Source organism: Lucilia cuprina, chromosome 4, assembly GCF_022045245.1.
Source record: "Lucilia cuprina isolate Lc7/37 chromosome 4, ASM2204524v1, whole genome shotgun sequence".
Lineage (NCBI taxonomy): Eukaryota > Metazoa > Arthropoda > Insecta > Diptera > Calliphoridae > Lucilia > Lucilia cuprina.
The window spans coordinates 79200982-79225385 of record NC_060952.1 but is presented as its reverse complement, the minus strand read 5'-3'; the positions used below and the strand labels follow the sequence as shown (position 1 = coordinate 79225385).

General features: G+C 28.2%; 1 protein-coding gene across 1 annotated transcript in view; it reads right to left on the bottom strand.

Moving 5' to 3' along the window:
• LOC111690942 (mucin-5AC) overlaps positions 1 to 21155 on the bottom strand; it is a 40009-nt gene extending 18854 nt beyond the window's left edge. Inside the window, exons 1-2 of the mRNA XM_046950317.1 lie at positions 20126 to 21155; positions 2779 to 4430 (exon numbers count right to left, since the gene is read on the bottom strand). Coding sequence (XP_046806273.1) covers positions 2779 to 4430; positions 20126 to 20192 — 1719 coding nt within the window. The 5' untranslated portion in view covers positions 20193 to 21155. The remainder of the gene's footprint in view (positions 1 to 2778; positions 4431 to 20125) is intronic.
• Positions 21156 to 24404: the final 3249 nt, after the last annotated feature.

The window sequence follows — 24404 nt, the reverse complement described above, 5'->3', positions numbered from 1 at the left end:
ATTTGCTTAAATATTTTGGAATTATGGTAATATTCAACATAAAAGATTCTTTATAAAAAATAAAAATTTTTAAAATATACTCATGGTGTAGGGTATTATATGGTCGGCTATGCCCGACTATACTTTCCTACTTGTTCTTAATATAATTCCTAATTCCACACTTCTAATAATGAGTCTTACATTAGTAAATTTCATGCATTACACTAAACGTGAAATATTTGTTCTACTAAGTAGAACAGTTAGAGTCCTCAGATTTTGTCGGAGTCAGGGAAACTAATAGAACTAGATTATTCGATTTTTTTCACGAAGAACTTTAATATTCATCTGAACATTTTGGAGAAAAAAGACGGACTTTCTTTCGGGGCTTGGAGCCCCCATATGAATTAAATAGATAAATGTGTACATCTGAAAACTATAGGAGCAAGAATCATCAAATTTTACATAAAGAATTTTAAAATTCATGTGAACATTTCGAGAATAACTAACGGACTTTCAAATGGGGGCTTTGTCTGCCTAAAACACGCTCACGTTAAACTAAGCATATTTTACACATTCTGATGAAATTTTCTAGAAAACTATGCAAGATAATTCCATAAAAATCACTATGCATTTGTTTCTGCACAAGACTTTCATCTCTGCGGAAAATTGTCAGGATCGGTCCACAATTTCATATACCTCCCATATAAAAGTACATACTCCCGAAAAATTGATTTTTTGTTAATAACTTCCGTCGCAATGTCGATATCTTTACAAAATTTCACAGATTGAAATCTTATGTTAATAGAACTCATTCCGAATAAAAATTTTCTGGATTGGTCCATAACTGGACATAGCTCCCATACAAGGTCCCCACCCGAAAATCACTTAAACGCACATAATTCGTTACTAAAATAAGATATCCATATAAAATTTCGATCGGTCCACAATTGGTCATAGCTCCCATACAAGGTCCCCTCCTGAAAATCACTTAAAAGCACAAAACTCATTACTAAATTAAGAAAGCTATATAAAATTTGGTATAAGTATTGCTCATATGCATACAAATATTATTGTGAAAAGTTTTTCTGATCGGTCCATAATTGATCATAGTTCCTATATATGCTTATATACAGAGAAATAATATTGTGAATTTTTTTGCGATCGGTTCATAATGGATCATAGCTCCCAAACAAGGTCGCTTTAAAAAAACACTTAAAGGCACATAACTCATTACCAAACAATAATACCCATAAAATAATTGGAATAAATACTATTTTTGTACACATAAATGTTTGAATTTTTTAATTTTTTTCTTTATATACATAATTGGACATAGCTCCCATGCAAAGTCCTTTTACGAAAATCTCTTAAACGCACATAACTCATTACCATATACATATACAAAATTTGGCACAAATATTTGTTTTGTATACAAAAAATCAATTTCAAGTTTTTTTACAATCGGTTCATAATAGAGGCTCGGTCGGTCCCTTTAGAAAATCACACATTACTTGTAACTTAGTTACGATATAAATACAAAATTTGATTGAAATATAGATATCATGTACACAAATTTAGCTTAAAAAATCTTTTACGATCGTTTCTACAAATATTTGATCAATTAGAAAAGTATTAATATAAAAATAGTTGGTGGAGGGCATTTAAGATTTGGCTCAGCCGAATATAGCACTCTAACTTGTTTTTTTAACATTCGGCCATCAGCTGGCTATACAACGAATACGGCGATCTATGGACAGGAGTAAACAGATATATAATTATGATCCTCTAAATTCTCTAGACTCCGATTGGTTACAAAATGTGTATAATTGGTAGAATTAAATGTAGTGTGCGTAAAATTGTAAGTCTGAAACCATGAATCGATTAGTGGGTAATGTTTACTTGAAATAAAACTGTAATTGAAGCTTTATTAATTGTTATTGAAGTAAAATATATTTTTATACTTACCATCAAAAGAGATGGGAATATATTGATTTTGTCATTCCGTTTGTAACACATCGAAATGTTGGTCATAGACATATAAAAATATATATATGCTGAGTCCTTATTAAATTCTAAGATGATCTAGCCATGTCCGTCTGCCCTTCTATCCGTTTGTCTGTCCGTCTATTACAGCGATGGAAATCGACATAAGAAAGTTTATACTTAGGAACGTAATTTCCTATTCCGAATTTAATGAGCACTGACTGATCTATAACTGACCCCAACCCCTATAAAATGTTCCCTTCAGAAAAGCGTTTTGGTTATTAAAATTCGAATTTTCCTTATTTACAATACGAGTACTGCGATGAAATTTGTCATCAACAAGTTCTATATAAAATGAAATCTTTGTACACAATTTCATGAGTATCGGTTAATAATTGACGCATATGAAGGTCCTATTCAAAAAATTACTCATACGATCAAGATTTAAAATTTACTAGAAATATTTTGTTAAAAAAAATTATATTTTGTTATGTTAAAAGAGCTCAGTCTATAATTGACTTAAGCCATATTCCAAATATCATCATGATGTTTATAGGGGAGCCTTTTACAGTATATTTTAGACGCTTTGATGATGGGTATATGAGATTCGGGATAGTCGAATCTAACACTCTCACTTGTTTATATTGTCTAACAATTTTAAATCAGCTAAATAGGAACAGAACATTTTAGACTATCTCGATAAAAAAAACGAAATGAGACCAATTTGAGAAAAATCTATATTTTTGAACACCTCTTATGTATATATCTATGAAATACAAACTAATAATTTAGTCCTGTAGTAAAAATCATACTTACATTACAAGGTAAATAAGCATGTGTCCCAGCTTGGCTAGTTATTGTTTGATAGTCATCAATAGTAGGAGGTGGTTTTAATGTTGTCGTTGGAATTTTGCGACGTCGTGTGGTAGTTCTTAATGTAGATTTTGAGGTTGATGTTGTTACTGTTGTTGTAGGGATTTCTTTTGTTGTTGATATGATTGCTGCTGATGTGACGGAGTGTGTTGATGATACATTAAATGGTAGTGCTGATGATGACGTCGACGATGATGATAATGTTTTATTTAATGCTATTGTTGTAGTTGTTGGTGGTGTTATTTTCATTGTTGTTTGTGATATTTGTTTCATTGCTAAAGAATTATTGCTTTTAAAATTATGTTGTATTTTCAATACATTTTCCTTCTCAACATCATCAGTAGTATGCAATATATGGCTATTGGTAGAATTTTTCATAAAACTATTGTCAACAGCAGCTGCTTTTGTTGTTGATATTATGCCTGCCAAAGACATTAATGTATCTCGTTTTAAACTACTACTACTGCCACCACCAAAGCTACCACGACTAATACTACTACCACTGCCAGGATACATATTTAGATTGCTGTTCAATGTTTTCATATTAGGAGCGGACGCCTTTAAAGCAGCACTTTGGTATGGTAAATAGGATAATGCACTATTGTTGTCATACATGTGGTTTTGTTTTGTTGCTAATGTTGATGGTTTTCTAGTCGTTGTAGTCGTTGTTGTTATTGCTAATATAACTGCTGCTTGATTACTCTTGTTAATACTATTAATTGTTATAGTTTCTGTATTTAGAGTATTTGTTTTCTGACCAATACCATCATAATTATTTCGATGTAGCATACTGTCGCTTTTGTCCTCGTAAATATCAGGGTCATCGATGTAAAGTTCACTTATACTGCTTATATTTGTTATTGTTGGTTGGCCTAATGCATTTTGATCCTTGTAAACATTTTCAAAAGGATTCCTTACCAACGAATTCTGAATACTTTTCTTTGTTATGTGAAGTTTTGTTAACATGATTTTTCCAGCTTGTTGCAGTTGAGAAGTATTTTCTCGTATAGCCCGAGTCTTGTCATTATTTCTTAGTGTATTTATGCTGTCGTGTAGTATAGTTGGTAAAATATAATCAGTTTTGTTTTTTGGAAAATCTGTTGCTGATATTGCAAATAATTTAGTTTGTTGCTCTTGTTTTCGTTGTTCGTCTATTAGTGTTGCAGTTGGTGATGTTGCTATTGTTGTCATATTGCTTTTTAATATTTCATGATTGCTGCCTGTTGTTACCTTCAGGTTTCTTTTCGTCTTTTTTGGTTGTTTATAATGGTTGTTTTCTTTTTGTTGTTGTTGGCTTGTGTCGTTTTGTGTCTTCTGTTCAGATGACAACAATTTTATCGATTCAGTTGTTGTTTGTGTTGTAGCTGCTTTTGCTGCTGTCATTGTTTGTGTTGTTTTTGTTAATGATGATAGCAATATTGCTTTTACTGGTGTTTCTGTTGTTGCTGTTAATGCTAATGCTGTCGAAAAGACTGATGGTGCTGTTGATGACATTTTGTTTATGGTTTCCATTGAGTTTATATCTTTTAAATCCAATTGTAGATTTTTTATTAAAGTCTTTGTATTATTTTTTTCGAAACTTTCCAAAATTGCACCTAGATAGAAGAAGAGGATATAAAAAGAAAAATAATGAATTTTTTGTGAATATTTTTTGGGTCAAAAATGTTTGAAAACTTTAAGAAATTAATTTTTTGGTGCAATGAATGTTTTATATCTTTTATAAATTTTTGTTGAACATTAACAGGAAAAAAATAAATATTTTTTTTTTTCAGCAGATACTTCAAACGTTACTTAATAAAAGTTTTAGCAAGAGCCATAGTTAATGATTATTATTAAACCAAATATACAATTATTAAACCAAAATATACAATTTAAAGTCCAAACTGCAGAACCTAGAAACACAATATTTGAATGAATATAAATATATTGATTTGAATTTTCAATATTTATTGAATAAAAACGTGGGACTTTACTTACTATTTAAACACACATTTTAAGAAACCTACATCTACCTACAAGTAAGAATGTTATATTCGTCTATAGCGAAACTTATACATACACCATCAGATCATAGGACCATTAGTAATAACTCTGTGTACTCAGTTTTTCATAATAAGCTCGTGTAAAAGGACTTTAAAGTTTTAAAAGATGGAATTCCAAATTTATTTATTTATTTTTTTTGGTATTCACATTAAAGCTGAGAACTTCTCCTTCAAAGTAATATGATTTATTTCAATTCATTAGGATTGAAATAAAATAAAAATCTTAAAGAATATTTGTCACAATAAAATAGTTAAAAGTTTTTGTGTCAAAAATTAGACCTTTCTTTAAGTGAGTCAAATAAATAATATAGATAGAATGTACCAATTCCCAGCATTCATTTGATACCAATTTTAGCAACGAACAATACATAAAAATATTTTAAATATTCGTTTGAAATTATAAGTCCTTTAGACTTTGAAGTACTTTAATAAGGACATAAACGCTGATTATAAAAATCGGAGTATGCCGAATTGCTATAAGTTCTTTCATTTTAATTTTTACATACATATCAACTTTTCCATATGTGAAAACTTTTTTTTCAAATTAACGGCTTTAATTATAACACCCTGTAGTCGTTAAAAAGCTGTATATTTTAGTAAAATACTTAAAAATCCTTTTGCTTAAACTTAATAAGAATATGTCTATATTTTACCCTATCCTATGGTGATTCTAAGTATATAGAGTTCGACACATTCTTTGAAACTTACATATATCTATTATCTATTATATATACTTATAAAAGAGTACCGTTACAGACTGACTGATTCATCATCGCACAAACCAAACAGCTGAGTCTAGAATCATGAAATTTTGACAGTAGATGTGTTTTTGGTTATGTAGAACAACTAAGGAGGGATTTTTGGAAATTTTTTACATTTACGGTTAAAAAAAGGGAAAATACGAGTAAATACGGGTAAAACAGAATTTCTTAATTTTCTTACACAATATAAGTGATACAAGAACACCTGTATCTACTCTTAAAAAGACCAGATGGGTGTCTGGCACTTTTTTGAAATTCGTACTTTTAAGGGGCAAAAATGTGTAACAAAGATGATTTCGGTACCTTTTTTAGCCCTTTATAACTTTTGAAATAATTAACATAGTCAAAATTTTATTAATATTTTGGATACATATCCCAAAATTATGAGACACCTTTTTCGTACTTTTTTTTAAAATTCAGTCCTTTTTACGTGTAAAAGGGAGAAAACTGTATTTATGGTACTTTTTTAGCACATTAGGAATAAACAATTTTGAATGTATAAGTTAGGGTAGCAAAGCACCCAGGGTATGCTAGTCTTACTATATTAGGTTGATAGGATGATGTGGTATATCAAGTTCAAAGAATGTTTTGCAGCTAAGTGTGACGATATCTCGAAAAAGTTGTCCTGTCGCTGTATAACTATAGTTAGTAAGTTAGTTAGTTAGTTAGTTAGTTAGTTAATTAGTTAGTTAGTTAGTTAGTTAGTTAGTTAGTTAGTTAGTTAGTTAGTTAGTTAGTTAGTTAGTTAGTTAATTAGTTAGTTAGTTAGTTAGTTAGTTAGTAAGTAAGTAAGTTAGTTAGTTAGTTAGTTAGTTAGTTAGTTAGTTAGTTAGTTAGTTAGTTAGTTAGTTAGTTAGTTAGTTAGTTCGAAAGGAGGATGTACATGTATACATAAAATCCGAAAAAAATTTGACAAAAAATGTCACTTCCAAAATGTTTGGATCCAATTTGTATACCTGCAAAAAACTAACCACAGACTTGCTCTCGTCCTGCTCATGTCGCCGGTCGCCGCACCGTTTTATCATCCCAAAAATTCTCTCACCCACATAATCCACCGATGGATGGTTTTGGGTTCTTTGAGTTAACTAAAGCTAGTACATATGTCATTTCGTTGCCGATTACCTAAATGTTCTAGTATCCATATGATGTATACCTAAAAGCTTTCTTACATTCCAGTACGGTCTTAGATTTATTTTTATCAGCTTATTTCGAACTAACTGACGTCTAGCTGTCTGTAAATATATTAACCCCTGTTGGTGCCAATTTACGCATTCCGTCATTGCTTAGACTTCTGCCTAGATCTTAAATATAAAACCTTATGTACGAATTTGTACTATAAATTACAAGTATTTGATGACTTTAAAAGCTTTTCGAACAATGAAAATTTTCTGTCGTGTCCTGCTTAGCTTCTATGATCTACTGTTTTTTAATGTACTACATTTTATCTAAAACTTCTCTTTGGCCTTCATGTAAAATGTGCTAATTACATACAAAGTTCCCTTTGATTATATCATCACTCAATACCCGTAAAATTCATAAAATAATTTTAATCTAGTTACTTTCAAAGCTTATTATATTATCTAGGTTATTATTATAAATTCACGATAAGCTAATAGAAGCTGTCGCTAATTATCTTTTTACATGTTTTTTTTTTTTGTTTTTCTTCTTTAACATTTTGTCTTCTTAGCCTTCTTTATTTTAATCGGAAGGCAGAAATTATTTCATTATTTATGCAATTGTTATTTTACTTACATTTTATTTTTGTGGGTGTATTTGTGTATATGTAAATGTGTGTGTATAAAGATTATGTGTTTGTGTGTAAATAATATAAATTGTTAAAAGGCGTTAAAATAATCTTCATATTGTTAAAATTGCCGTTAGTCGTTGTATGATGATTTTTGGTTCAATGTGTTAGTGTAAGTATTTAGTGTTGTTTCATTTATTTATATTCTTGGTCTTCAAATGTGTCCTTAATACTATTGGTTGAATGTGGTGTTTGGTTGGTTGGCTCGTTGGTCTAAGTCAACCAGATAATCCTGCTTTAGTGTTGCTTCTATTGTTATCTTTGCTGTTGTTGTTGTTGTTGTATTTTATGTTGTCGTTTTAATAATGGAAGATTTAATTTCCTGTAAGCTCTGTTGTGGTTACATAAAGATTATATTTAACTAATGTTTTAGGCAATGATAAAAACACAAGAGAAAATTTTAAATTAACACAGATTTGTATTCAAGTACAACAATGATAAAGTAGTATAAGGGAATACAATATAGAAAAATACTGAAGGTTAGTAGTGAAATTTTTTGTTATTATTTATGCAAAAATTTGTTTTAGGGTAAATGTTTTTTAAGTTGTGTAAATGTTTTTTTTTTTTCAAATAAAAGAGATAAGTAGAACTATTATTTAGTACAGTATTTAGTGGCCCTACCTTATACATATATATTAAAATAATAATATATTTTTATGTTAATTTATTTTGCTTTATATTTGTGTATTAATTACGCCTTTACGAATGAAGTAATTTTAATGTAATGGCGAAAATAAATATAGATTCTACGTATATAGGTCACTTTAACATCAATAAAATCCACTAAAAAGTTCAAAAACTTCTAATATTTAGGAGGTACAAAAAACAAGTTAGATTGCTATATTCGGCTGTGCCGAATCTTAAATACCCTTCACCAGCTATTTCAATGTTATAACTTTTCCAATTGATCAAATATTTGTAGAAATAAGTTTTCTTATGTCTTTAATAGAAAAATCCCAAAAGTTAAATTTATTACAATTCGAAAATTTATTGAACATTATAAATTTAGTAATTTGCATGTATGCATATATGAAAGATTTAGAGATTTTCAAAAATACAAATACACATATAATTTTGTTCTACACAAAATTTTGTTCAACACAAATTGATAATGCTCTTTAAATACGGTTAAAGCGCTTTTAAGGGCTCGACCTAGTAGAGGAGAAATATAATTTTTGTATACAAAACTAATATTTTTGCCAAATTATGTATCAATAGCTTTATTTGGTAATAAGTAATGTGCGTTTAAGAAATTTTCGTAAAAGGACTTTGTATGGGAGCTATGTCCAATGTATATAAAGAAAAATTTTAGAATTCTGTATCTATATCATTACTTGGTAATAAATATTGTGAATCTAACTGATTTTCTGGACCTAGTATGAAAACTATGACCAAATATGGACCGGTCGTAAAACAATTTTATAGTGAATTTATGTATATAAGAGCAACTTAGGAAAACGAAGAACATTGGGTGAATCGTTTTATCGTGAGCCTGTTTTACACAGACAGATGGACAGAAGGACAGACGGACATAGCTAAATCGCGTATGACAGAGGTAATATAATGAAAAAACTCTCAAGGCACTCTTAGGTACTTATTTCATTTCGTCCAATAATGAGCGTTAAAGTGATATTTGCTATATAATCGACGAATTTGTGATGGTTGTGATGGGACTATGTGAAATCGTTGACCGATTCTGCCCATTTTCAGTTCCAAAATTTTCTGAACAATAAATAATATTGTATTTTTATACCCTTCACCTTCGTGAGAAGGGTATTAATACGTTTGTCATTTCGTGTGACATTTCTATAATATAATGGAATCCTTACATATAGCGGAGCCCATTAAGCCATATCCATCTGTCGGTCTGTATGTTTGTTAAAGTTTTTAGAAACTGCAGATATCGCCAATATCTTCAATAATTCTATTAGACATGCTTTCGGGAAGATTGCTATTTATAATTAGAAAAATCGGTCCATAAATGCTGAGAAATGAACAAACATCCAAGACAACCTCTGGAAATTTCAACAAAAATGTGCAACCTGGATTAAGTTAGAACTTTTGGTACTTTTTCGTTTTTCAAAACGTACCTTTTGAACCCAGAGACATGAAATTACCCAGTAAAATATTTTCCAAATTTGGTAATGAGTATTGTAGGAAATGTAGTTATTTCATACATTACTTTGCAATGAGTTCTCGTTATCAATAAAATAAATTAATTTTTTGAATGGAATTTGTAGTCAATTGTCTATTGCGTATGTGTAAAAAGGATTTAGTTAGTTCCAACCGTAGTCGATTTTGGAAGTTTTTTTTCAAGAAATGTTAATATTTACATTTGTGTGAAAACCATTCCAGATAGAATGATAAAACTACTTTTTATTGGAGCATTAAGTAAGAAAATAGGCTAGCAAACATGAAAAATAACTGTAAAACTAGTTTAAAATCCGAAGAAGTCGGGTAAGCAGATTTATAACCAGTTATTTTTTGGTCATCGTCGAACAAAAATAACTAGTTATTCACCTTCTTACCGGGAATGTAAAGATTTTGCTGGGTAGCTAAGTAAAGTCCGGATTATGTGAGAACACATAAAGAGGACTTTTTGGTACTTTTACGTTCTACAAAAGGTACTTTTTGATTTCTTATAATCTTGAAGCCAGAAATATGAAATTAAGTATGTCGAGTCGGAATTCCCATAAAATGAAACTTTTTATTACTTTTTGGTTTTCAAAAGGTCCTTTTTAAATATTCTATAATTTTTAATCTAGAAACATAAAATCAGGTATGTAGAGCCCTGATTATGTGAGAACCTATAGAAGGGAATTTTTTGGTATTTTGTCGTTTTTCATATGGTACTTTTTGAATTTATAACATGAAATTAGGTATGTACAGCCCTGGTTATGTGAGAATCTATAGAAGGGAATTTTTTGGTACTTTTTTGATTTTCATAAGGTACTTTTTTAATTTTCTTAAATGAACCTTGAAACATGAAATTAAGTATGTACCAAAAAAAATCTTTTGGAAAACGAAAATGTACCAAAAAATATCCTTTTATATGCATATTTTCGCCTTATCTAGATTTAAGTAAATTACAGAAATTTTGTTTTTTGATCCATTAATTGCTTCAAGCTATACGGTTCTTAGATCTTACAATGTTGTCAAACAATGTTCAGATAACTGTATCTAATAACTGTGTTGTCTTACGATTTTTGTCTTGGAAAATATTCGGAAATGTTTCTGATAACGTTTAAGAATAAAAATGACAACGCTGTAAGATTCAAGAAGCACACAACTTAAGTATATCCAATACAAGAAAATAGTTTTTCAAAAAAATAAAACAAATTAAATATTTATAACTGGTATAGGGTAACATATGCTTGGCCACGCCCGCATATACTTTCTCACTTATTTATTGTTTTAATTGTTATTTATGATTTTTTTTTTAATATTTAACAAATAAATGTAACTACTGATAAGAAACACACAAATATTTAAGACTATTATATTATTCGACTTGACCAAAGTCAGAACTTATGTTTACAAAAAAAAAATACATGTACTTTTTGTTTTCTTCGTCATTTCTCAGTATTGTTACTTGCAAAAAAATATATATTATAATAAAATGCAGCTGATGTGTACTTTTGCTATTTTATAAATTACTTCCTGTTGCCAGCTGTATTTAAAATCTTTCTCGGTTAATTTTACTTAGTTTTGAAAACTTTTCTTTCTTATTTTAGCAATGTTGTCAGTTAATTTGCATTGTCTTTTTTGCTTTTATCTGATTTATATGTAGGAGTGAGTGATGTTTTTAAATCTTTTTTCATTTAATTTTTAACAACATTTATACAACCGTTTGAAAGTGCGTTCATATTTAGCAAATTGTTAGTAGAGTAAAATAATTTTATGACTTTTTTAAGCATTTCATTTTTTTGGCTCCTTCCTATGGTATATACATACATACATAATATATAAGGATTAACCATTTTCTTGTTATTTTGTCGCATTTAATTTTTTTCCGCTTTTCTGTTGTTTCAGAGTTTTTATACTTATTTTTAACAGCAAACAGCAGTCACAATATTCCGAATACAGAAACTTAAGCTCAAGGAAGAAAAATGAAAAGTTTTTCTTGTCATTTCCATTTCTTGTGCGGCATTAAACAAGTTGTGTGCATTAATATTATTATCGCTTCTATTTTGCCATGTTTTTTATTACTTGTTATGTTCTATTATATTTTATTTTTTTGTAGTCAAGATTAACAGTATGTTCTACAATAAAAAATGGATACCATATTTTTTATACCATTTATTTTTTAAGAAAGTTATTAAATAAAACTTAAAGATGATAACACTTAGAAATTATATTTACTCATGTTTATATAATTTTTTAATATCAAGAACTAATAAATATAAAATAAATAGCAGAATTAGACGTCTTTTTGTCAAACAATCTACACATCATACTCTTGCGAAAGAGCTCGGTCCATAATTGTCCCAAGTCCTTATTGCAAAAATAAGCTTGATGTTAATATTACTATCGATATATGATAATAAAATTCAGCATAAATATAATACAAATATTGCTAAAACAATAAGAAAAGGATCGATTTATAGGTTAGGTTATATATATTTCCTTTTCGTAAATTTTAGTGGCCATTTTTGAAAAATATAACATTTAGTTATAGTCCTAAATACATACTAGTCTGTCATTCTGTTCATAGTCTACACAATTTAACATTTCGATCTTGTGTGGCATATGCATTCATATAAATATTATAGTGGCTCCAAAATAAAAGTTGCTGAAGTTTCTATCAAAAATGGAAATTTAGTTTTCTCTAAGATATCATTTCTCAAAATTTTTGTACTGACGTCTATATTTGGTAATCCGGATCAAAGTATAGAAAATTCATTTTAAGGGGGTTTTTTATATTTTCTTTTATATTTCTGTCAAATAGTATACCATATAAAAATTCAGTGTAAAGATTATGAAAAGGTCTTTGAGAGACGATTTCAATGAGATAACACAATTTTACATACAACTTCAAAATTATTACAAATGTTGCACTTTTTGAAAAATTTTTATATTTTTAAGTTTTTTACATAGAATTATTTAATGTATTATATTGAAATTATTAAATAATAAACCTCATATTATTTCACTGAAATGGTTTTTCTGTTAGTCAAAATTCGATATGTTTTGTATTTTATTTTAATATTTTAAACTCTCTTTTCAGAACGGTTTTGTGCTCGATATCTTTATTTAACGTACTAAAAACTTATGTACAAAATTTCATTTATGGTTTCATTCTATTATAAAGCAAATAATTCAGTTTAATAAAAATATTAACAAAATTTATTCTAAACATCTATTTGTTTGTTATAATAAAGTGTGTTGGATGTGGCTATTAAATATGGTCCAGGAAATTAAAGCTGGTTGTCTATATTAGAGCTTGTGGAAGTCTTAGTCTGATTTCAATGAAAATTAGTGGAAATATTTTCTTGACTTTGTAGATTATGGAGACTATTTTTTTATTATTATTATTTTTTTTTCAAAAACAAACTTGAATTATTTTTTATATTTTAATCCATATTTGTTCAAAGTGCAAAAATGTGAATATATATTGGCAAACCTACAATCCTATATTTTTAGTGTAATTAATTGTGATGATTTATGGAAAATGTTTTCAAATTTTTGTTACGATTTTTACGTTTTTGTTCCATTTTACACGGTTGTCAGGTCTTACAACGTTGTCAGTAAAATGTTCAGAAAATGTCTAATTATCATCTGAACTTACAATTTTTCATTTGCAACGTTTTCAACGTTTCGGTGAATATTGCAAGACAAAATTTGTAAGTTGACAGTATTATTGGACATTTTATGCACAATTTACTGCCGTATAAACTAGAATAAAATTTTAAAAAATTTCCAAAAAAAATGAATGTGTTAAAATGTAAAAAAATTTATATATTTAAAAATTTTACAGTCTTTTATACCTTTTCTATGGTAGAAATGTGAAAAAAATCATAAAAATTTCACAAAACGATCTCCTTATCCTTTAATACCGCTCATCAAAAATAGAATCAATTAATCTTTAATTGACACAAGGCCACCCTAATTTACAAATATTTAAAATTCTTTTAATTAGATATCTAAGTCGTTTTCGATATGTTACTAATGGAATGACAGCCTCAATATACCGTATTTTTGATGATGGTTACAAAAAGGCTAAATGCAGCCTCAGGCGACACTAGTTGAGCACAAAAGAGTATCCACTTGAAAAGAGTATGATTTATATACAATTCTTAACTAAACAAATATTACTCATACGCACTAGATCCTTGAGTCAGTAAAAACTTTTACGTACATAAATACAAATCTATGTATGTACATTAGACCGACTCACAAAAAATTGTTCTTAAGTTACCAGCTTAAAATTTACGGTGTTATGCAATATGAGATTACCCAAAATATTTTCGATTAAGGTTTGTCCATTCGTGAGCTGTACAGTTTTCATAAAAAATGAAATGTTATATTTAATATTTTACCCATCATCTTTGTTATGTTTTATAATAGTTTTTTTTTTAAATATTTTGTAATATGGCAATTATAAGCAGAAGGTTATTTATGATTAATACATCCGTGGACGTGGCTTTTAAACGATATCCCATAAATTTAAAAAAAAAAAATATTCCAAAATACATATCTTTAATTTGGTCCAGCTTTTCATACAAAGTGAGTCGGTCTAATGTACATTGTACAAATAAAAAATTTATTTCCATGCTAAATTTCCTTAAAACACATGGCCGAACGTGATGTGTCTGCCATTGCAAATAGTTATTTGTCAGCTAAATTATAAATAAATCAACATTTACATTTATATAAAATTTAGACAAGAAAATATTATATACATATTTTTGCTATATTTTCTTTATTTTCCTCAAAATATCATAAACATTTCAATTTAGTTGAACAAAATATAAAAATATTGTAAGCATTATTGAAATTTATGATATTTTGTTTAATTGTTCGTTAGAAAATTGATTGTCATATTTTGAATACATTATTATAATGAGATTGATATAATTGGTAATTGCTTAAAATGGGGCACATTTTTTTTTGACTATTATCTAAAACTAAAACATGCAAATAATTTTGGCAATGAGTTTATTTATATATAAATAAATGAGTGTTTGTTTGGATTTTATAGACAGCTTAATGGCTGCATTGATTTTTCTAAATTTTTCACTGTATCATCCTAAACGACTAAAAGAAACTATAGGACACTATACACTACTCAAACGTCTATCTATATCAGCCCCGGATCCAGCTCGAATATTTCGGGGGGAACTTTTGTTTTTCTTTTACTTTTTGTGAATATTCTTCTTCTATATTAATCGGTATATATTTTAAAATATATCAGTATTTTCAGAGTATTTAAATTTTGTCGGAGCCACTTTACTACCGATAAATAAATTTAATAAAGTGTTCGTTCATCTGGGAAACTATTACAGTTAAAATATGAAAATTTTACACCAAGAACTTTCATATCCATATAAACTTTTTGTTTAATAAATTGACGGACTTCCAATAGGAAAAAGAAAAAATATCCCACATTAATTAAACAAAATAATTCGTTTATACGTCTACGCCGAATTCTATAACTTTAAAGGACGATCACAATTTACTATAACTAGAGTACATAAAGGGAGCCTCCATAATTGAAATTAAATTAAAAATTCAGAATTTAAAAATATATATGCATACGTATACAGATAAAATTTTTAATATTTTTTAAGATTATATGTGGCATCACTGGATTTCTGTGTTGTTTACGTTTTTGTTTTGTTTCTTGCTTTGCTTGTTTTTTAGTTCAAGCCCACGTACGTGGGACTTATGTTTCTATGTATTAGTAACAAATTTAAATGCTTATATCTCCTAAAATTCTAAACCGATTTTACTAATATATATATTGTGCACATCTGCGAACAAATACCTTTAAAATGATATGGTAAAAATCGGATGTATACTGTAAGAGTAAAAGGGGTCACAAAAAATCGTTTTGCCTATTAATTATATAGATATTGATTAGTGGCTTCAACATAATTATATGGCTACGAAATAAGTTTTGAATCACTCCAAATATCTTTATGAAATTTTGTTGGGATCGGACCATATTTTACACTACCCCTATATAAAGTCCCCATCATTATTTTAAAGCTTATTACTGGCTTAACAATGCGGGAACAACAACCAAATTGGACACAAACATGATTTGTATGAACCAAAATCTTTCTACAAAAATTTTAAAGTAATCACTTTATAATTGTGCCTACCCTCTACAAATGTACTCCCCGGAATATGGTGTAAAAAGCTTCAAACATTCATAAATTCGTTGTTTATGAGGCATATGCCATGAAATTTCGCACAATTTAGTTTCTTTTTGACATCCAAAATTAAATTCTGAATTATGGCAGACATAGAACCATAATTGGGCCTACTCCCATTTAAGGTCCCCTATTAAGCTAATTACTGGCTTCACAGTACTCATTACACTCATTACCAAGGTATGTATGAAATCACTACAGGCCATTAACAAAAAATCATATATTTTGCTGGGTATGAGATAAGCTGATGCTTGTAACACCCAAAATACCAAACCATCTTAGACATAAATAAAATAATGAGGTCCCCTATTATGCTAATTACTGGCTTCACAGTACTCATTACACTCATTACCAAGTAATGCATGAAATAACTACAGGCCATTAACAAAAATTCAGATTTTTTGCAGGGTAGCTGCATAAATAACTTTAAAATATACGTATATTCCTCTACCAACTTTTATAACGGTAGGCCCGCATTTACCCCTACTCCTTTATGAGCCCTCTTTTAGATCCCGTTTTTGTCAATATCCCGGAATAAAGTTAAAAAAATAAGTATGAATGAATAGTCGGACTTAGCCGACATTATGATACCCTACACCAGTCGGTATAAAAATATGCATTTGGTATGCTTTTTAACTTTATTTCGGAATATTTTTACTTTTTTTGACAAAAGGGGATAAGGCAAAATATGGCCCTATCCTTAAAAATGTTGGTAGGGGGAGTATAATCTTGTTCAAAATTATTTATGTAGAATTTAAAAGTGTTATTAGTGTTTGTAAGTGAATTTCGACTTTTAAGTCCTTTTCTGAAGGGGAGTTTGTATGGGGGATAGGGTCAAATGAAGCCCGATCATTACAAAAATCGGTAGTGTCATTTAAAGTTCTATAAAACTAAGTCTGACGACTTTTGTTAACATAATAGATCATTTAAATTAATTATAAGAGAAAATGCCCTATTTGGGGGTACGGTTGTATGGGGGCTAGTCGAAATAATGTACCGATTTTAACCATTTTCAATAGGCCTGTACCTTGTGCGCAAGGTTTACATGGACAGCCAGCCAGCCGGACGGACGGACATAGCTTAATCGACTCAGAAAATGATTCTAAGCCGATTGGTATACTTTAGCCACTAAAGTAGTGTAGGGTATAATAATTTGGAGTGCTATATTCGGCCGTGCCAAATCTTAAATACCCTTCACCAGCTACTTTTATATTGGTGAAATATTTGTGAAAATATATTTTCTCATGTTTTTTAATGGAAAGGTGCCAAAATACGAATACCTAATACCTGTTACAAATGCAAAATTTATTAAACATTACACCATAAAATATGCTTTAGCGATATATTTAATAAAAATTTAAGTAAATTCAAACATATTGTTGTACACTAACACCCATAGTCATTAATGCTTAATAAAGTTATTGATGGTTTATTGTAGGAATTTTGCAAGGAATATGTTCGTAATAAACCTAAAATAAACTATTAATATCTTCATGAATACGGGGGTATTTGTTTATAATTATAGTTATGATAATGCAACTAGTGAAATCGGTGAAAATGGTTTTCAATGGACAGATAGGAAAAATAAATTGACAGTAACATTTCTGAAGATAACAAAGGATTACTGTGCAATGAATAAAAAGTGTTTACGTAATTTTTGGAAGTGATCATTATATGAGAATAACGGACAATTTTGGATGATCGTTAAACAAATTTAAAGTATATTTTCTGTATACAAAAGTAACACTTTTGCCAAACTTCCATACCTATCATTATTTGGCAAGGAGTTATATGTATTTAAATGTTTTTCTGAAGAGAACCGTGCTCGTCAATTGTGGACTGAACGAAATTTTATAGTAACATTTTTATGCTTAGAAGTAATATTTTTATCTTAATTAGATAATTATTTAGGTCACTTAAATTTTTGGGAGGAAGATATTCATTTGCGTCTATAGATGTGATATTTTTGCCAAATTTTGTATAAATATCTTAATTAAATAATGAGTTATTGATTTTTGGGAGGGGAACTTGTATGGGAGCTATGTCCAATTCTGGACCGATTGCAATAAAATTACCGTAATATTTCTTTAGTTAAAGGTTATATTTGTGGCAAATTTTGTGTAATTAACTAAATTAGGTAATGAGTTATGGGGATTTAAGTGATTTTTCTGGAGGTTCCTTGTATGGGAGCTATGACCAATTGTGGACCGTTCGGGAAAAAATTAACGGTAACATTTACGGAGTTAAAAGTAATATTTGTGGCAAATTTTGTATAAATATTTTAATTAGGTGAAGATTTATGGGCGTTTAAGTGACCAATCGAAAAAAAAATTACGTTGTTTCTGTATATAATATTCGGGAGGGGTCCTTGTATGGGAGCTATGACCAATTGTTCACCAATCGAAAAAATTTTACAGTATTGTTTCTGTATACAAGTATAATATTTGTGGTGAATTTTGTGTAATTACACAGAAAAAATTATCGGTAGTTTATTTTCAATTAACATGTTTTAATTTTCTTTATTTTTTATTTAAACAAATTTTTATTTGTCTTAATTATCTCGTTTTTTGAAACTGTTTGGAACTAAAGTGTAAAATTTTGATTAAACTTTTAATTAATTCAATTAATTTTTTAATTGATTGAAAAAATTTTTCTGGCCTTCTTTTCTATTTTAGATTTATTTTTAATATTTTATTTTGAATTTTTGTGCTACAATATTTATAATTCTTAAATAGTCTATAAAATTTTAGGCATATAATATTCAAGTTTCTTTACAATTTATGAAACACTTTATATGTTAAATTGTATCAATAAAGTGATAATTTTTGTAAGTGCTAACGCATTGCTAAAGGTCTAGTATTCCTTTAACGTTGTGTGTAATCGATTAATAATTTGATTGTTTTAATCACCTTATTAATTGATTTTTAAAAAATTCTCTATCAAATAGTTCAATTTACTTGATTAATAAATTAATAACAAATCAATTTTATATTTATTAAATATTTAATTTATACAATTAATGAATTAATTCATTTTAAATCTTGTCTCAATTATTGACATTAATTGTTCTGATTAATTCGTTATTTGAAAAAAAATATATTTTTACAAATTTGGTACTTGATATCATCATTTTGGTTATAAGTGCAAAACTTGTTTGATACAATTATTTTGATAATTAAAACTCATTTTCAGTTTTTTCTGTGTATCTGAATTAGGTAATGAGTAAGTAAGTAAGTAATTTTTCGGGAGGTAGCTACATTGTATGGGAGCCAATTTTGGACTGATGGAAAAGTTTTTTCCTTTTTATGAATTCTATTGACATAAAACTTTAATTTTTAAAATTTTGTAAAGATATCGACATTCTAAGGGAAATTATTAACAATAAACAAAAGTTCCGGGAATATTTTTATGGGAGGTATATGAAATTTTGAACCGATTTTTAGCAATGTTGATCATGGCGTTAAAAGTTGTATTAATTTATCTGCAGTAGTTTTTGTAAAAAGTACAAAAAATCGCAATTTTTTCGAGATCGTCTTAAGTTTTTGTTCATAACTCTAAAAGTGTTTATCCGATCTTGCTGATTTACAAAACCAAACTGCTTTGGTAAATAATGAATATTTTGAGTGAATTTTATAGAGTTCCATTGCTTCGTTTTTACGTGAGCGTGTTTTAGACAGACAGATAAACGGACAGATATATAGATCGACTCAGATTTTCATAAGGATCAAGAATATATTCTTTGTTGGATCTTATATGAATATTTCCCAATATTACAAACGGAATGACAAACTTATACATATGTACCCTCTATGACCACTAATGGTGGTGGAGTGTTTAACAAGTTAAATGCTTGCTTCTTTAAAAAAATAATCAACATTTATAACATACTGACTGGTGCAGGGTATCATATAGTCGGGCATTGCCATACAAGTTTATTATGCATAAGGCCGTAAGTCATTATATTAAAACGGGGATGTATTTGAAAGCAAGTGCTTACCACAATCGTTTACAGATAAATAGAAAACAAATGCATTATAAGAAATTCATGCATAGGAAGTTATTAGTCAGGATAATATGTAGCAGTTGATATGTATCTTAATAGGTAAGTGCTTACAATTGAGTGATATTACTACTTATTTAACTATTTGTGAACAGGCGATTACGGGTTTGTCTCAATGATAGTATAATTTATGATATTGCTGGAGTAATATTAAAAGCTATTAATAAGCTCCTATATTATATTTATATACACATACTCATATACATTTTCTGTTTCAATTAATAACAATAATTAATTTTACTCACCAGGCAGGAAAAATAAAAACAATAAAAATATATTCCAAATGTATGTTGATATATTCATTAAATCCATATTGTGAGTTTACTGGTAATCCATGTGAGATTTAAACTAACTATTATAATTTTTATTAAATTATTACCACTGCACTTAAATTTATTGTTTAATTTTTTAACGTTTAACTGCTATTTAATACATTTATAACACCATATCATTGTTGAGTTAACATTCTCATAATATTCATTATTGGGTTAATTGAATTGCCATTTTTCATTTAATCTTTTTAAGTATTATATATATTTTTTTTAATTAGAGATTATATAAACTTCTCACAGCATGTGCATGTTTATGTTTATACTGAATAACTTTTATAAATAAACATACAATAATTTGTTTTATTTATGTTTCTTTTTTTTCTTATTTGGCTTGAATTTATTTAATATGCTTGTCTGGCATATCTTTGCATATTTATCTACATATTTTTGTGCTTACATATTTATTTTCTGAAAAAAATATGTTTGTTTTATTTTAATCAATTCAAACAACAGCTGTGCGAATACTTTTTGTTATTTTTTTCTTTTCTTTTATTTGTCTTCAAGACTGTTTTCAAGCACTTAACAGAACACACTTTAATGGTTTCTATGTCAAGTTTTTGTAGTTCCAAGGAAAAGGTAAAGATATTCAACTTCAGCCTTTATTCCTACACAAGCACCCACGTATATGTTTATATTTTATTTACAAAATAAATTTACAAATTTTTAAAACAAGAAAACAAAGGTTATTTTTATTTTCCAAACAATAACAAAGTTTTTTTTTTGTTAAAAGGCATTTTACTTGAGGTTTATTAGTTGTTTTAGTTTTTTTGAAATTTTTTCCATTGCAAATTTAGTTTTACATTTAAAATAAATTCACAATATGCCTTTTAAAATTAACAGTTATTTTATTTATATGCAATTTTCAATCACAAGTCTTAAATATTTCCTTAAATATTTTATTTATTGGTATAGGTTTTTTTTCTCCGCTTGTATGTTGTCTACACTTCACCGGCAAATTTTCAACTAAACCTTGTTCCTGTTAGTGGATTACATTTTACGCCAATATTTTTAAAATCTGTTTTTTCATCAGATTTTTTTTCTTGTTTTTGTATTTCCTTTTGGTGTTTTCCTATTTAACTTGTTGTTGTGACTGTTAAATAAAGGATGCTGTTTAAATTTGTGTCTGTGCTATATGTAAGTTTAAATATTTTAACGTATGCGTATATTTAACTTTTAGAAAAGTGTGTCAATGTAAAGTACTATAGTAACTTAACATTATTAAAGATTTTTACATACATATATTATGTATATATTTTTATTTCTCTTAACATGTCTGTTACTAACATTTTAAGAGTATTTAAGAAGTTAAGGTTAAGAGTGTACTTTGATTGTTAGTTTCTTAATATATATGTCACATTTGTACTAAAATACTTATTTTTGTGATGGAAAAACTTATAATATAAAATACTTTTTAAAAATCATGTATATGAATTATGCATAAAACTGCAAAAAAGTTATAAAATATAATACCGAGAAACAATTTACACTAAAAATAAATAACATTAAATTTATACGTTTAACATTTGAGAAATATTGTTAATCGTGATGAAAATCAGATTTCCTTAAGAAAAATTATAATTGTAATTATTAGAGTTATTGATAGTAGTCCTTAAATTTAGCATGATCCAAAATTTCATAAATCGTTTTTTGACAATGAGTTTTCATACAATTTTTATGAAAAGCCAAATGTCGGCTCTTAGTTGACAAGATGTGCTTTATATAGATTCTATTTTCGCTTTTTTGTGCTCTTTGGAGATCCTCTTTTTGTTCTCTTTTTTATGTGCACATGAACAAGCTACCATGGTAACGTTGAAACGTTGACTTAGGTTTATAATTTTATTGCTGAAAATCTTGCAAAATTTCAAAAACAAAAAATTTTTAATCATTCCTTTTTATTTATAGTTTTTGACAAAACATAATTCTGGTTTTTCAAACAAATGTTATTATATACATATATTTTATCTAAAATGTAAAAAAATACATGAACTCTTACTAGTTCCCTTACTAGTTGCAGTTTTCGACGTTAAAATAAAATGAAATTATTTTTATGACACTTATATCGTTTTACTGTCTTATCTGATGTCAATAGTTTATAGAAATGCATCACTAAATTCTAAGCAGTTAAAAATCGTTTAACACACTTCTCACACACAAAAATGTCAACTAGAATAATCTTCAATAAATTTGCTTCAAATCAACTTTTGAAATAAAAATATCGTTTTCGCTATTCATTTTTTTTCCTCTGTTATTCACATTATTTTCTTTGCAAAACTATATTTTAGTGAAATACCTAAAAAAGGAAATATTTAATAAATATGTATATACTTCATACAAAAGTATTGTGATTCAAACTGCATCGGTTTCAAACAAAAAGCTAAAGAAATACTTTTTTAACGCACATTTATAGAAATCCTTATAGATTTAAACAAGGATATGTTTGAAGTGAATATTCATACATATATGTATGTATGTATAATTCAATGTCTGTGTGAATGCACTTTTTTCGATTGAAATTTAAAAAGGAAATAATATATAAAAAAAATAAATAAAAAGTTTTTAGTCCGCAATGTTGAAAACAAATTTCTTATTTTGACTGATAGAATGATATGAAATTGTGTCTCGAGAATTAAAAAATAATAAGAACTTTGTTTACGTAGCTGGTGAAAGATACATATTTCGATTATTGAAATTATAGGAATATTTAATTGGAGTTTCAGTTCTCCTTATAATATGCACCAAACCATATAATAATCTTTGCATACTCTTCCATTTAGTAGTGATGAGTATGAAAGCATAAAAAAATATTGAATCATCCTATAGTTTTATAATCATTTGTTAGATGTTGCTCTCTAAACTTTTCACATACATAAATATGCATGCATGTATGAATGCATCTCTCAGGAGTGATGTGTAGTCGTATGTTAAAACTGAAAAATAAATGCAAAAAGAAGAAGAAGAAAAAGATTTACCAATCAAACGTAAAATCGAAAGATTTATTTAAAGTAGAAAGAGGAATAACGTAAAAATTGTTTTATATTCAGTCAAGTGTGGTTTAGGTATGTTATTAAAGTATTTATATGTTTAAGTACATTTGGGGGCAAAGCACTAAAAAAAAGTAACATTCGATTTTTTAAATAAAGTAAAATTATCGTGAATATGCTAGATATTTTCATTGCCATTTATCACTGTAGTAGGGAGGTTATAATGCATTCATAAATCTAAATTTAATGAACAATCTCTTTATAAGCCGAGAAGCAGCATTTCTAAGAATATCATGTCGATGCGTTTTATTGTACTGATCACGAAAACCATTAAAAATGCTAGAAAAAAGCCAAATTTTCAAAATGGATCTCCAACTTTCGGTATTTTTAAGACGATTACGAAAAAATAATTATAATTTTTTTTAAGAGACATATTAGCGTGTCATTGAACATCGAGTTCTCAAATAAATCGCTCAGAATCGCACCAAAGCCCAAAAGATGTTAAAGTCAATCCATAAAAGTATCCACATGGACTTGTATTTAGTCACCCGGGCTGAACAAGTTTTGACCTCGCCATCACAGAATCTGTGTACATAATACTCGAAATGTTCGGATAAATTTGACTCCAACTTTCGTCTCACCAAAATACTTACCCCATTTGTATGTTGGTGAGACGAAAGTTGGAGTCAATCTCTGTTGCTTAACTTACAAGATGCAAAAATAGAACTTTTATTTATAACCGCACAGAAACGTGATTGGTAGAAAACACTGTGATAAATCTGGAAAACACTTGTATATGCACTCATAGAGAACAACATCCCACATACTCATTCTAGGTATACGAACTGGCAAAACCCGAATACAAATACATTGTATGCATTTAACACATACTCGCTACCAACGCTCAGTTTCACAGTCACTATTCTTCTGTGGTGTATCTGCCGTCATCGGCAACAGCACCGAACTTATCTCTAAATATAGACTCTTTCCGTGAATTTTGGTTTAAACCACAGTCACTACGTGGAAACCGAAGAAACTTCAAATAACTGACCGGGTGGCAACTGGCCACCCGTAGTACGAGATTATAAAGCTCTCTAGTTCGATCCCATTTCATATCCGAGGAGCTAGTTAAGTTAAGGAGGACAAAACAATATTAAATAGCTGATCCATAGTATGCCTTAATGTGACACCTTGACCAATACTTTAGCGTC